The following is a 16,178-nucleotide window of genomic DNA, read 5'->3' on the forward strand; positions in this document are numbered from 1 at the left end:
GCACCCTGTACTGGGGCATGATCTCCAGGGCACAGCTGGTTTTAGAGCATCACAAGCTAACCCTTGCCAACCTTATCAAAATTCAATTTCCACATGCACATAAGTTATATCTTGGTTACTCTGCCTAAACCAGACACAAGCCATTCACTTCTGATTTGGATGTATGCTCCAGAGAATGTGGTGACAGTGTCAGGGATTAATTTCATGGGCATTGCATCCAAACATGAAGGGAGGTGTAGCTGAGCAGTGTTTGGTAAACCCCAACACTATGTAACTAGACAGTGGGTTGATTGTCTGCTTTGTGTTAAGATCTCTTCTAACATACATGCAGGGAGCTTTAGAGCTGTTACTCGAGGCAACACATGGAGACTAATCTAATTGCAATATTCTACATTTGCCCTGTTAAGAAATTGTATTCTGGTCTTTGTCATAGAAGCATGTGTTTAGCAGGAGCAAACACATCATTATAGGAACCTGAGATTCTTTGGACTTAGATTCTGTCGCACTGATTTAATTCCTGACTGCTGGAGCAGAAGACAAATGATCTAACGTTGAAGAGTCTCTGTAAGAAAACATGCTGTACTCACTTTGCTCCAATGAACTTTTTGTGAAGTGATGATAAAAGCCACTGTGTCTTGATCCGTGCTGTGCTGCACAGTGTGAAATATTTTGTGCTAATTTGAAAGACCCATGAGCTCTTTATGAATGTGTGTTTGAATATAAATGTATTTTACAAGTACTGTGGTTTGTTGCTTATCATGTGCAGTGTCAGAGTGCTCTCCACCCTCTAAAGTGTTCACTGGGATGGAATGACTTCCTTTACTTGGAGAAGTTTCATGCTGACTTGTTCTTTCTTTAAGTATTATGACCTGAGTTACAGTGAGTTTTGGCTGTTCATAGCACTTCACACTGAAGGTCAGTTCTTCATCCTTGGAACGTATGCAACCTTAGCTCTTTTTTTCTCTATTTTTTCTTTTCTTCACCCCCCCCCCCCCCCAGTTAAAATCTCTTACTTTGTTTGCACATAGAACAAAGTAATTTTCAAATGTAAGAAATACCTGATATTTGACACTTTCCATGTGAGATAAGTGAAAACACTAATAAAACATTCGGGGCTTCACAATAAGTGGTAACTAATCACAGATGGCTTCTTCCTGTCTTACAGTAATGGGGAGTAGATGTCTGTTAATGTATGTAATGCAATGCCATTTTCAAACTAATTAAATCTCCTTTTTCTGTTATGTTCAGTATGACTGGGGATATTTAGCACCTTTGCTTATTTCTCTATTTCTTTCCTGTAGGAAGTGTTTAGAGGTGGTGGCAGTGTTGACTTGATGGTCACTGTTTACATCTGCTTGTTCTAACTCCATGGTTTGTGCCTGTGTACAATTGTTTCTGTGGCACACATGGAACTGGAGAAGGGAGCAGATATGTCTGAAATTATGTTCTGTGTTGTGGGGTGGGGTTTTTGAGTATGGATTTTTTTGGTTCTTGTTTTCCCTCATCTTTCTTACTGCGCAGCCATGAACAGACATAGAGCTGAAAACCTTTCTCTGTATTTGCTTTTAAGAGAGAAGGGTGAATTGATTATTATTTGGAATCTGCATGCTGGTCTTGTAGATGTTTATTGCTGTCTCAGAGAAAGTGTGAACACTTGACAGCAAGTTAAGAGGCTTGTCCTGTGGCAAGGAAAATGCTAGAATACTTCTCCCTGTGGTGTGTCTGAGGGGCCTTCATGCATGTGAAGGGACAGAGTTTCAGGGAGGATAGTCATGACAGATTATTTGGAATCGTTTCACATGAAAGAATCTCTGAAGTGGATTATAGTGAAGTACAAAGGTTGTTTTTATAGTGTTTGGTTTGGTTTTGGTTTGGGTTGGTTTTTTTCCTCTTCTTTCTTTCAGCTGGCAATGACAGGTTATATAATGAAAGATCCTAAGTGATGTGAGTTCCTCAATCCAATTTCTCAGATGTGTCTTAGCATCTTTAATTACATAGGCAGTCTTGGTGACTACACCTACGGTATAACCTAGGTGAGTGCCAGTGTGATGTGTGCTGGTATCCAGTGATTTCCTCATGAGGGAGCAGGAGGGAGTGGGTTCAGATAATTATGAACTGCTTAGAATCACTAAGTTAGCATTTACCTTAAGTGTCTTATATAAACCCTCATTTCATCATGCTGATGCCTTTGTTTTTTTTTGGTAATCTTGCATATGATTTGTCCATTAATGGATGAACATATTAAAAAGTATTGAAGATGGAAAGAAATGCATCACTGTTTTCACTTGAAAGCTGAAATGCCTGGAGGGCTAACGTCACAGAGCTACACTTTTCGTGGCATTAGCAGGTTTAAAATGCTGGCTGCATCCACACTCAGCATACAGCAGATTTGTGGCAGAGCAGATGTGTGCAAACAGAGGGTAAGGTGCTTCCTCAGTATGGCTAGGTCTGGATTTCACAAATAGCATTTTCAGTAAGATCCTGACACTTGCATATTTTCACACTGTTGAAAGGATTATAATGCCAGGATTATATCAATGTTATCTTAGCTTTCTGTACGAAACCCTTTTGCTTCCTGAAAGAGATCAGTTCCAGTCAGCAGTGCAGCCAGCAGTCAATTTGTCAGAGGAGGTGGAAAAAAAAGTTCTTTTGGGAATACAGTGTCATTAAATTTGGCCAATCCTCAGGACGTCACAGAGAAGGCAATTACTAAAGCATGTGCAAAGAGCACAAAGAAGAATAATGGTAAACCAAATTACTGGAAATGGCAAAGAGCTATTGCTAAAGGGTAAGTATTTCTTGTTGGTGTTAATACCTGCAAAAGATTATAGTGTTCTGAAAATATCAGTGTATCTTCACTGGGGAATAACATCATCATGCTTTCTGAAACACAGGACAATTAAATTGCTAACTCCTTGGAGTTGTATACTCTCAGTCAACTCAATTGGTAAAGCTGTTCTCTAATCTAGTTCTGCAAGGTACAGTAGAAGTCTGGTAGTAACGTCATACCATCAGAATTCTCTGCTCAGTTGTACACTTAATTCTGTACTGTCCTGCAGCCTAAGTGTTGCATAGTGTGTTGTCTGGGAAAGCTTTGGCTTTTTCTTCTGTACAGAACACAAATAAATGCAGTCTCTAAAACTCAAATTGTTTCAGAGTGGAATTATCAGCAGTGTAGCTTTTTAATTTACTTTTTGGTAAAAATCTGCTTTGTTTGTGTCACTTCTGTAGATGCCAAAGCTGATTATAAATATATCCATGGTATCTGCTGTGTAGCAAGTGCACCTTGACTTGTTGGGTAAAATTCAGTTACCTCAGAACTTTAATGACAGCATCAATTTAACAGTGAAGTAAATATTATGTAGTACTCTTAACATTGTGAATGAACATACTGTATTCTTTAAAAACCCATGAATGTCAGTACTTTGGCCTCTAAGCTGCACTTTCTGTTGGGAGTGTGCATTTGAGCCTGGCGTGTGAGGGTTGGTTGTCATCAGTGTAACTGATAGTATTGCCTAGAAGTTACCCAGGTAGAGGTCTGTCCTTTCATTCTGTTACATTTTCCCCCTCTCATAGAGCCTTATTGGGGCACACGTTGTTACCTAGTGCAACGGTGGCTGTTACTTTCATAAAATACTGGATCTGCCTGGGACTCGGAGCTTATGCTTTCTGCCACTTTCATTGAAAAAGATCTGGTAGCCCGAAGTCTTGGGTGGATTGGTATTAATTAGCAAAGGCCAAGGAACTTGTTTAGGGTTTTCTGTTCTTCAGCAATACTCAGTCCTGCAAAACGTTACTGCTATGGAGGGAAACAAGTTTTATCTCAAGTGCTTGGGAAAGGAGTACCATTGTTACATCTGAAAAGTACTTTCTCGAGAACTGTTAGAACAGTCTTTCTTTTGTAGAAGCAAGCCAAAACACCCGAGTGTAATAAAAATGGACACAGACAGCCTTTTTTGTATTAAAACTTTATCTTTCAGGCTGTAAACTTGTCCTTAGAAATAATCTTGGGACTAATATATTTCTTCACTGCATCATCAGGTAATTTTTCTACCTGAAAATTATTTCTGTTTGCAGCAATCCCTTTGTTCCTCTAATGCTTTCTTTTCTCCCCCCTCGTGGAATACCTGTCTTGGGTGTATTCATTTGCCCCTAGGTCTTGTGAGAACAGTAAACGTAGCAAACCTATTTTCTTTTTGTGGTCAAAAAAATGAAACTGAATTCTGCCCTAATTACCAGTTGTGTCAAAATTTGCAGAACATTTTGACGCATGTAAATCTGGAAAAACATAAATAGAACAGAACTGAATTGCTTTCCAAAGTGGGATAAATTTTGCATGTCTTAAACAGTCTGTAAATTAGGGTTTTAAGTTAGCTCTGTTTAGAGGTAATTTGCAGCATGCTAAGGTGCATGCACAAGAGAGGCACTGGGGGGGGAATCAGCTAATTGAGCCATCTATGAGTAAGAAGAGAGCCTACATGATTAGTTGACTATAACTGCCTGCTGTTTAGATAGCTGAAATCATGTTAAAGGAAGTCTGCACCAACTGCTTGGGTATCAACTCTCATTTCTAATCTTAGAATATTTGCAATATGAATGGTATTTTTTAAAAAATACTATTTTTAATTAAAACTAATTCTAAGCTTAAGTGTTTTCTACACATGAAAATGGCTCAATTTGTGTCTGCACCTATCACAGGCTTTGTGCTCAGGGATGTCTGTAAAATAGTGTGTGAATAACAGAAAAAGGGGTGCTAGCTGCTGTGTACGCTATTACATGACAATTGTTTTGTACTGTGGTGTACACAAGGGAGTCTGTACATGCATAGTACACTTAAAAGTGCAATATTAGCTCTAATGCTGCTCCAGAAATTAAATTACATTGAAGGGAGGAGTGTTGGGCTGTCCTTTTGAGATGGTTTTCTAGTAAATATCTGCTGTTTGTCAGTAATAAAGAGGTAAGTAAACCACCAAGGTTTCTTTCTTTGTCAGGCCTAGCATTTAGGTTCTAATTTGAACTGATTCTCGATAAATTACCTTGGAGAATTGTAGCCCCTCAGTTAAGATTTAGCTGTCAAGGTTTCAAGTAGGGAGGATTAGGGCAACTCTGCATGCCATCATTGCAGGTCATAGCCATATCTGGAGCTTTGTCCAGTTTGCTTGCCCAGCAAAGTGTGTCTGAGAGTCTGTGTGTTCTGCTTTAACTCCACAAGCACAGTGTGTGTGCCTTTACCAACTTGCATTTAATTAGCTGAGATATCTGCCTGTAAAAGCACAGTGGCAGAAATAAAGCTTGTTATCAAAGTTCAGTCTGCTTGGGAATACTTTTTAATATTTTAAGCCTTACTGCTGCTTAATTAGCACTACTGTGTTTTTCACTTCTGTTATCTGCTGTCTAAACGAAAGCTAGTCAGACTATGACCCTCTGTTCCTTCAGCGTCTCTTCTCATGTGGATAGGGCCTCCATAAGAACAAGGTGAGCATCTCTCTATGTTAGTCATGTCCAAATGGAAAGATCTGAAGTTGTTTTAAGACGTACTAGTTTCCCCTTATTTAACTGAACATAATGAAGTAGGGGTGTGGTGGTTTTCTTTAAGAGAGTTCAGAAACTGACAGTAGAGGAGATTAGAATGTCAACAGGTTGAGTCATGCAGCCTGCTCCTACCTATCACCTTCTCACAGGGCTGATTATTCTTTTAGTAGTCTGGCTGAGTAGACTTTATCACTGTAAAGCTCCTTGGTCTTTCTTAATGGTAGACTCACGGTGCCTAATTGTTCATCTTTCATTTATCCTCACTAATCTGTCTTCTATTTACTTTCATATATGTGTTTTGCCTGTAATGCAATCTAAATTCTGGGTTTCATCCCTCAGACCAAGGAAAATACAATGGCTTGCACAGAAGACTTGCACTCAACATGTTCAAGCAGTGAAATTGTCTCTGGCCTAACACCCTTCCAGAAGGAAAGCAATAATGTGAACGCTGTCCTCTGCGTACTTAATCTTTTTCTTTTCCTGTTTTGTTTTTGTTTTGTTTGTTTTGAAGTAAAGAACACACAAACCTTTTGGAGAAGAACAAACCAGGACCAGTCAATAGAGCATCTGCTACAGTTTTCTATGGTGTTTTTATCTTGGCACTGAGATAAAAGTTTGGACATCCATTTACTTATTTTATTCTGTCTCTTGGGCTTGTGTGTTTACATGTGTGGGAGTGTGCACATTTATGATTTTTAGGTTTTGTTCCATGAACTGTCTTTGATGTTTTATGGAACTCAAGTGATCCACACCATGATGAACCTTGTTCTGCAGACCTGTGTCTGTACCTGAGCAAGGGAGCATTAAGAACTCCAGGGAAATGTTTAGATAAGCTGTGTAGTTGTAATGGTGGCTGCAAATAGAATTATTTGGTTTGGAAGAGAACTGGTAGCATTCAGAAATAAAATGCCTTAATTATTGAAAGATGATGAACAGTGAGAAGCAATGAAGCAAGTGAAGAGGAAACCTTAACCTACTTGGAATATAGTTTGCCTGCCTTAAAAATTGCAATTCCATAGGGACTAAGGCAAATAAATTATTCTCTGTTGCAGAGTGTATAGCTCCCTCTTTAAGAAATGTTCCTTGCAAAACAGTGTTGCATGATGAAAACTAACACCACATAGCTCCGGTCCAAGACCAAAGACTTGATTTCTAAGAATGAGGAAAACTGTACGCATGTCACAAGATGGGCCTTGCCCAGGAGACTTCATGCTTCAGAATGTAAACTGTCCTCGTGTGAAGCTGGGGCAAGAATTCCCCGGAGTAGCTTTCCGAGGTCACGTCCGCTCTCTTCCAAAACTGATGGAGATAACAAGCTCTTCCCATGCAAGTAAGTCTCTTTGAAGCTGCTGGAATTGCTCATTGGCAGACCGATGATTGTAGACACGTTTTTATTGCAGTACATATTGTGTTCTGTGCTGCAGTCTGTTCTGTTTTGTCAAAGCACATTTGTGATCCTTGCTGAGGAAACAGTCATCTAACATAGGTTTTCCTTTGAATCTGGTAACAGAATGCAGAAAGAGAGAAAATAACACTAACTCTTACATGTTGTGATTTTAGGACATGACCAAAAAGTAGAGGTTACACTAAATGTGCAACTGCAGTGAAGGTGGTTTTGACTGTCTTTGAATTAGCTGTATTTAACTTAGCAATGGAGTATTCTTTCTGAATCCACACAGATCTCTGCAGCACGCAGTGGTGCACATCTGTGACGTTAAATTTGGATGTCATTGCGAAGAACATACACTCCTTTGCTTCCTGTTAAAGTGTGCAGGGTTTGAGAGTGGGTTAATGCAGCACTTTGTTGGATTAGCAGAATCATAGAGTTTGGAAGTTCATTTTTGCATTGTCCACAGCAATTCATAATCTATAGGTACTTGGAGGGTAGTGGAGCTAGTGCTGTGAGTGCGATAAAAAGCCAGCTGTTATTTCTCCATCATCTGAATTTTTGTGCATGGAGAGAAAAATATGCCCTAGCCATTGGAAGAACAGTACTCTATTGCCAGCCACTAGCTGTGATTTATTTATTTATTGCAGTTTGCCTTGTTTGGGCTTCCTGTGTGCAGGGAGATGTTTAAAGCAAGCACAAATTTAGTGGGAAACTCAAATGGGAAGATATTGGGTGATGCTTGAAAACAGGTGGAGAAAGAGTGAAGCTGGAAGCTCTTGAGAGAGAGCTTGTGAAGAGACTGATTGTGAAAAGATTCGTGGAGGCAAAGTGAAAATACTTAAAAAAAAAAAAAAAAGAGCCAGGTAACTTGAAGATTCATGTGAAGTCATTGATCTTTGTCAGGCACAGTTGGTATGAAGTAATCTTTTTTAATTGAGGGTAGGCTATACCAGTGATGGCAATGAGAGGCTTGGTATTTTGAAAGAGCAAACCAATTGTCATCATGTATAGAAATCTGAGATTGAGTGTATGAGTTATCTTGACAAGAGGCTGATTTTATACAGGGTGAGAGTTTCTGTAAGCATTGCAAGTAAAGGAACGCCCATTATACTTTGAGACAGTGGTAAGCTGTATCTGTAAGGTAAGGTTCCTGATGGAAGAACAAGGAGAAGTAAGGTAGCAGAGAATTGATTTAAAAGTCACTCAGTGTTTTGAATAAAGAACAGGAATCAGTTTGATTTTTTTGTTTGTTTAACATTTAATTACCAGAGCTAGTATTTAGGAAACAAGAAAACAAAACCAAGTTACTTGTGGCCTTGCTGTGTTTGATAAGTGTAATGATGGAAAGATACTGCACAGACCAGTCTTGATCAATCAGGTAACCAATATTGCTGTTGATGTCCCTATGATTTGTGTCCAACTTAGTAAGTAAAACCTATATGGCAGGAAATGAAGTTCCATTTCCTCAGCAAAAATTACAAATGCTCTTCACTGCATTTATACAGACCAGACTGCAGCAGTGCTAACAATACATACTGCAACAAAACTGATCTTGCATATGCCTTCTGCCAGTGTAGACAGAATAGATACAGCAAGCATGTGCTGATTTTTAGTAAATATTTTGCTTTTTTTCTGCAACTACTTTGCTGCAGTTGATAAACATTTTAGTTTTGACGCCGCATTGCTAAGCTCACTGATATTTTTCTAGCTTGTGAACAACTCTACAATGTACAGCAGTGTGAACATCTCTTGCATTTATCAGCAAATAAGCTGAGCCCATTTGTGCCAGGCAGCTGCTAATTAACATTTTGGTGTTAACTTGTCAGAGCTCTGAGAAAAGCAGCAGGCATGGAAATGGCAGCAGACTGCTCTCTACGAGTATTTTTGGTCAGCTAAGTACTTCCAGAAGCCTAAGAAGACCTCTGTTGGTGAATCTTGTTTTTCAGAGTTTTGTTGAAAACACCTGTGAGCAATGTCTGGAAAACTGTCCTGCTTTCATCCTCCCTGCCCCTCAGTAAGAAGAGGACTCAACTTTCTCATGATTGTTTTGCTTATTGCAATTAATTTTGTAACAGTGTGGTGTGTGCTGGTCACTGTGTGTTGAGGAGGAGTCTTCTATTTCCTATTAGTTTCCTTTTGTAAGCTGATTCAGATTTCAAAATGTAGCAATACTTTGACTGGGGTTATTGTAAAATCATTTAGTGTAGCCTTATGGAATTGTGTAGCTTAATCATTGAAAACATGCCCTCAAAAATCCATCTGTGAAATCCATCTGTTTAATCTCTTGTCTTTTATATATTCAGCGTACAATACTTCTTGAACATGCTGTATTTTCATTTGAGATAATAAGATTTTTCTTTAATTTTAAACTTCTTTAGTGGTTACTCTTTTTTGAATAGGGGGAGAAAAAAAAGTATTCCTTGGATTGAACCTTCCTTAAGGAGATACTCTTGGAAATCTCTGTAGTTTGTGTTGGCTGAAAGAGCAGGGAGTGAGGAGTTACAGGAAAAAGAGTTACAGAAAGGCATCTTTGTTGGTCAAGCAGAGTGTGATGGGGGCCACAGGTCTGAGAATGTCTAAACACTGGAATCAATTTAATAATTTTTCCTTATTTTTTCCTTTTTTTTTTCCCTCCAGAGCTCATTTCACACTGTAGTACCTTTAATTTTTTCCCCCTACATTACTACGTGTTAAAAAAAGCTGTACTTCACTACATATACTAATGCTTTGCTTTTGCTGTATGTAACGTTAGGCTGTAACTTAGAAGCATAAGGAGCATGTGTCTAAAGAATGCACAGTCTGAATATACAAAATGCAGTAGGGTAAAGGCATCATGAATTGAGCATGTTTGGTGCCTAGGATTAGTGGGTATAGTGGAAAAAACCCACACCACCAGCAACAGAAGGGTGGAGATTTTGATTGATAGTTGTATTGTAATAGCAGAATCTAGTCTTTGAATTGCTCAGTCTGACTAAATCTACCTAATCAGTTTGGACTTACTGTTCAGAAATTGCTCTAGCTTGAGTAACAATTTTGATGTGCTTGAGAACTGTCTTGTCAGTTGTCACTGCTCTATATAAGAAATAGTAATAAAAAGGAATGTGAGAGTAGTGTTGTAGCTGTGACCCTACCTGTAAGGTGACCTCGTTTTATATTAATAAAAACAGAGCAATAGAAATAGAAAAAGCTCTATCTTGAAAGTAACATCTCTGATATTATCAACATCACATAACTTTACATATTAAAAAGAAATAGATTTAATTGACCAAACAATTTTATCCCTTACAGGTTTTGTAAAGGTTGCAAAATTTCCTTCCGAGCTCTCTTTCTGCTCTTATCAAAATCTGCTTTTTCTTTTCCTTTGCAGGTCATGGCAACCATAAAGAGAACAGTCCTTTCCTGAACAGTACAGAAGCTGGCAAGGGAGGTGATTACTATGACAGAAATCTGGCCTTGTTTGAGGTAATTTCCAACTGTTTTTCATACTTCTAGTGTGATTTGTGATCTTCCAGACTGGGAAGGATTGAGCACATTGTATTCAGTGGAGTACAGAGCACTGCAAAGCTGCATGCAGTGGGCTGGTACCTAATTCTCACCTCAAGACAAATCTAAAAGCCCTTGGTGTGTTTAAGGGTATATCTGCAAAGTAGCAAAATGTAATGGGACCAGAGGTGACCTAAGTAGTTTAAATAGTGAAGCTGTGGCACTGTTGGCTAATCGGTGTGGAAAATGAGCATGGACTGATTTATTGTGATAAGAAAAGCCATGTCCTTTGTGTAGGAGGGTGCCTAAATTCAGGCACTCAGCTTAGTCTGGGTAGTATTTCAGTAATGCAGGTTTCTCCCTCACATGATTTTTTGTTGATATCTGTCTGTTGTCCAAAGTCCCAGTAGGCAGAGATACCCCCTGTGGTGGAGAAGCTCAGGCGTTGTGAGGTAGAGAGGTACAACTCTTTCTGTGGGAAATGAGGAGGACCAGAGTCTCATGTGGGAGGCCCATTGCAGTCACAAGAAGTTCAGCAGAGTCCCTCTCCCCATCTTTACCTTGGTGGCACTGCATAAAGCACAGATACATCATGGTGCAAATATATAATGGTAGGCTAAGGCCAAGTCCCTGAAAAAATGTTTTCAGAAGCTTACATGCTGGGGAATAGTGCAGAGATTCTGTGTGTGGCTCTGCAGCTGGGCTTCTGAGCAGCTTCACAGCAAGACTGGAGGCATGTACCCTGTGTTTCTTGTTCTGGAATTCGGTGTGGGGCAGCCTGAGCTGGCCCTGCACCCTGCCAAGCTGGCACCTGCAGAGCTCAGCTGTGTGGCATAGAGCCTGGACAAGTATAACCAGACAGCTGCTAGATAGGAGCTCACTGGGGAAGTGCTGCAACCATATCTGCAGGCAGTGTGCTTGAGATAAAGGGCTTTGAAGCGTGCTCCCAGCTGCGGTGTCTCCTCCCTCCAAGGCATGGGAAGTCTGTGATCAGGATAAACTCACTTGTAGGTCATAGAGGGTTGGCCTCTTGTGGCATGGCTGTTGCTAGTCAGATGCCTGCCTTTTTCATCAACAGTAACACAGTACCACAGCAGGGCTGCAGGCTCTTTCTGTGGTCCTAAAGAGAGGGAGGAGCACCCCAAAGGCCACACTGCTCAGCTGAACAGCAGGCATCTTGCCTCAGCCACTTTCTGAAAGAGTTGTAATCAGGTTTTGAAAGATGTGAACTGCAGATGAGATCAGAAGGAGGAATAAGAAAAGGGACATTTGGAGTCAGTCTCTGCCACTAGGTACCAAGCATGTAACACTACCAGAAACAGGAAGGTAAGATACAACTCCAGTGAGATATTCATTACTCAGGTTTTATTTCCTGTGTAAAAAGTGGTTTCTCTTTACCATGTACTACTCGCTGTGCAGTTAACATGTAAGATAGCTTGATGTCCAGATACAAGGAGGAAGGAAGGGAAAAAAATTCTTCTGATTTTTTTAATACTTGTTTTTACCTTCAAACTTGCCTTCAGAAACAGAGGTGGGATGGGATCAATGTAAAGGTGCAAGTACAGGTCCTCTGTATATGTGCCCTTTGGGGGTTTTGCGTAGATCCACATCTATTAGCTGGCACAGTTTGAAAAGTTTAAAAACATTATCAGAGTGATGCATGCCAACAGTGAACAGAGTTTAATCACTAAATGAGATTTGTTTGGCAACTTGACCTTTTAAAAAGTCTGTCTGTTGATGGAAGCTGACATTGGAGATTTCCTTGCAGTCCCAAGGCTCAGGCTTCGTTGCTGCAACTCATACTTTTCAGCACCTAAGGAGAAGGGTGCGTAGAGTGCAGACCTGTTGGCACAGGCTTTTCCTGTCAGAATTGGCCTGCTCTCAGAAAATTAAATCCTTTCCCTCAGTGGTTCAGGCACAGTAAAATATTCTGTCATTCCCTGAATGATTTTTCCCTGGCAGCCTCAGGCATGCCAAGAAAGGCATGACCCCAGACACTCTTCATAAATGATGTGACTTGCAGAAGGTGAATAGTTGTCTTCTCCACAGGAAGAACTTGATATACGACCAAAAGTGTCGTCTCTGCTGGGCAAGTTGGTCAACTACACAAATCTTACCCAAGGTGTTAAAGAACATGAAGAAGCAGAAAGTACTGATGGCTCGAAGAAGAAAGTCTCAAAGGTAAGTGGTGATTTTCCCCAGGGCCAGCCACTGAATGGGGTTATTTCCTGTGTGACTTCTGGAGAGTGGGACTCCTTTTTGCTTTACCTTAGTCTCTGTCAGGAGTGTTGCAAAGAAATAACCTAGAACTCTGTAGGTAACCAGCTGCTATCAAAGAACTGGGGCAGATGTAGTGGTTTAAGAACAGTTCTCAAGGGCGCAGTTTCCGTACACTCGGTATGGAGTTAGTTAAAGAGGATGGGCTTTCAGCTGTGAACAAACAGCAAAGCCAAACACCTGCTTTTTCCTAGTGCTGTTTTAATTGCCCAGCAGTATCTGACACATCTCTGCTGAAGACAACACCCTTCTAGAGTGGTGGGTGGAGGTCAGATTGGACACCCTGGGGCAGCCCTGGTGTTTGGCACTTAGGGAGCTGAATTCTGCCCCAAAGGATCTGAATTTAGATGGTTAGTCCATCTGGGCTGGCTTTGTAATAACTAACTAGAGGGTGGAGTTTGATTGTTAGTAGTTAGAACACAGCCCTCCTGATAAAACTCTTGTGTTCTTTTCAGTGCTGTGACAGCCAGGCAAGTGTTTCAGTTAGTGCTAACTTTCAAGTGGCATGGTTGCATTTTATGGCACTTGCAGGCCTGTCACTTTGCATGCAGATTTTATCACAAGAAAGTTTTCCCAGGAGCTAAGATAACACCTGAATTCTACAGATCTTGTAGTTTGTGTCATTCCTGAAAGAAATGGAAGCTGTAATGTTGAAAACCATCAGGTTGTTCTCAAAGAGAATGCTTGTTACCCCATGCTGCACACCAGATTCTAGCTCCTTTGCACTCCAGTTTTTCGCTCTGCACTGTTTTGTTACTGGAGTTCATGAAGTTTTTAGTCAACAATGAAGCTTAAAATTCAGTTTTATCTGAGACCATGTGCAGGAAAGTCCTGTAGTATTGTGGTTAATGTAAGATCATTGCAAGAGAAAAGGTCATCTGAGAACAGCAACTGCATTCTTGTACTATAAGCTTACTTCAAAAAGTAATTTAAACTTCTTAATTGTGAATTTCTTTTGTGTCATACTTGCTGAGTATGTCTGAAGGGTTTTTTTTCTCTTCATGTCACTGATACGTCAGCAGCATGCTTTTTGGTACGAATAATGTAGGCACCAGCTGTAAATACAGTGTTAATGCATAATCTAAAGTAATTTTCAGCCTCTTCCTGTCAAAAGTATATTGATTGTTACCCAATCCACAGCTGAATGTGGGGAGATTCAATAGGTAGCGTCCTTACTATTTGGAGAAAGATCTGATCACATTTTCTGTTTATTTCCTTATTAACTGCCTGCCTGAACACCAGGGTAACATGCAGTCTAGTGTGAAAGGGAGTCTCTTATGTCCCTGTAGGAAAAAGAGTTGGGAGAATTTGGTAATGTGTCTGCAGTGTAAAGTTTATTGAAGTAAATGCAGTACTGCTTCCTAAGGTAAAAATGGTGCAAGAAACAAACAAGTTATAACTGAGAAGTTGTTTTAAATCCCTGGTAGAGTAATATATAACATGTAAGGTTTGCTGTTAGTGTTTCTACACCTAGGTATGATTGCTGTAAACACTTGCAGATTTTCAAGCTGTTTGCTGCCATAAAAAATGGTCAGTTGTCCTTGTTAAAGCTACGGTTCTGTGTTAAACACAGCTCGGGTTTAATGTCTGGGTCATCCTGAATTGCGCTTTCCCATGTCTCAAAAGTGCATGTTCACATACTTCTCTGATGTTTTTAGTGGAATGGGTTGGGTAACCATTCCAAAAGTGACAGTATCCTCTTGTATTAATATCTTGGTGTTTTCTGTGTAAACACTGCAGTGACTTTTTGCCTAGCATGTCAGTCTCTGGGATAAATTGTATCAGCTGCAGTATCCTAACTGTGGATTGAATGTCTTCTCCCTTCTCTTGCCATAAGCAATATGAAAAATTAAACATATTGCAGAATATAAGAAGGTTGAGTATCACTTTGGGCAATAATTATAACCATTAAACTCGGGAAATTCAAACGCAGTAACTGTGCAATGCTATGGACTGAAGGTAGCCAGAAACTGTGTGGATGGGATTCTTCTACACATTCGTTTTTAATCATCTTCAAGGAATAAATCGATGCCCTGCTGTTACTTTGTCCCATCTGACCATTAGTACAGAAGTGGGACTATCCATCCCAGCATGAAGCAGGTCCTGGTTTTAGGTGCCAGCATTAACTGACTCGAGTGCTGTACTGGATACTCCCAGCAAATCCATTCCCAGCCAGTGTAACAAAAGGTAAGCTTCCTGATCTGGTGTGTCACTGTCGTCTTTTAGACAAGAACTGGAACGAGGAAGGTGAGCAGACTCTAGAACTGTTATTCAATACTGGAATAGAAAAAGCAGTCCTTTCAGTCAATGAATATGCAGTTCATCTTGCAGTGAATACCTTTCCAAGTCCTAGCACACCCCTGCCCACCAAATCATATCCATTCAGATAAAAAACAAACAACCCGAAAATAAACACCACCACACCAAACCAAATAGAGAAACACAGACACACACAAAAGAGGCAAGGCAGTTGTGTGCACATGAAATGGCTGATTCCCTGAGGGGCAGTACAGAACACAAGAAACCTCTCTTCCAAATTTTAAGCTTAAAGGAGTAGAGAATGATGTGCTTTAGCTTGTGGAGATCATGATTGTCAGTACCTGCTTTCTACAGTGACAAGACCGAAAAAGACCTGAATGTTTCCACCAGCTCTGGAAAATACATTATGTGACTGTTCTGCTTCTAATCTCTTGGAATAATTGCTGCAGTTTGTAGAAGATGCAAATGGAGATCAGGACAATTTCAGTGCAAAATAGCTTAATATAAACACATTGCCCTGTGTCAGCATTCCCACAAATGTTTTTGATAGCAGCATCCAGTGTTAGATGCACATCAGGTAAAATTCACACTACTTGATGTAGTAGGGTAGAAATTTGGTTGCTTTTTATCTTTTCTAAATACCATCTTCTATTGAAGTACTTAATAGATGCAGTGGTATAAAATACCCCCTTGGCATGCTGGAAAAAAATTAAATTAACTATATTAGTTCATGTATCTTTAATAAGGCAGTTTGTTTCTGCACTGCTTCTGTCCTCACACTACAGAGCAACGGCAAGAGCTGTCATCACTGATCAATGTCCCTAAGCCCTGCAGCCAAGTGCTGTGATAACCTCTCATGCTGGCACAATGGAGTGTCCTTCAGACTGAGATCAATATTTGTGTCAATTATGTGTCTGCAGCTGATTAGAGTGAACAGGCACATCATTTGCCTCACTGAAAGAGAGACTGTTTTCGAGATTGTTCTCTTCCTTCTTGGTTGAGTTAACCCAGCATTCTTCAGAAGGTCTCTGTGTTCTGTTTTCTTTCTGCAGCATCTGAGGTGTTTAAATTTTTCTGTTGGTATCTGTTGAGACTGAAGATAATGCCCTTGTCAGGCCAGACTGTGTTCTGTTCAGACCAGCACTGGTTTAGGATCATTCAGTGATTATAAGATGCTATTAAAAAACAATGAAGTCACTGCAGATTGCTGGCGTTAAATATTTGTGTGGGCAAGCTG

General features: G+C 40.1%; 1 protein-coding gene across 3 annotated transcripts in view; it reads left to right on the forward strand.

Annotated features, from left to right (window-relative positions):
• The window catches only part of SLC12A4 (solute carrier family 12 member 4), a 48,024-nt gene that overhangs the window by 8,342 nt on the left and 23,504 nt on the right, over positions 1–16,178 (forward strand). The window contains exons 1-3 of one of the 3 annotated variants that reach the window (XM_068150494.1): positions 2,450–2,788; positions 10,290–10,384; positions 12,455–12,586. In XM_068150494.1, the coding sequence (XP_068006595.1) occupies positions 2,743–2,788; positions 10,290–10,384; positions 12,455–12,586 (273 nt within the window). In that variant the 5' untranslated portion in view covers positions 2,450–2,742. Of the gene's footprint in view, positions 1–2,449; positions 2,789–6,590; positions 6,863–10,289; positions 10,385–12,454; positions 12,587–16,178 lie in introns of those variants that run through there. The other 2 variants (XM_068150493.1, XM_068150492.1) reach the window with 2 other exon arrangements.

This window comes from Melanerpes formicivorus, unplaced genomic scaffold, assembly GCF_026170545.1.
Source record: "Melanerpes formicivorus ecotype bairdi unplaced genomic scaffold, bMelFor1.0.p_v2 SCAF_20, whole genome shotgun sequence".
Classification (NCBI taxonomy): domain Eukaryota; kingdom Metazoa; phylum Chordata; class Aves; order Piciformes; family Picidae; genus Melanerpes; species Melanerpes formicivorus.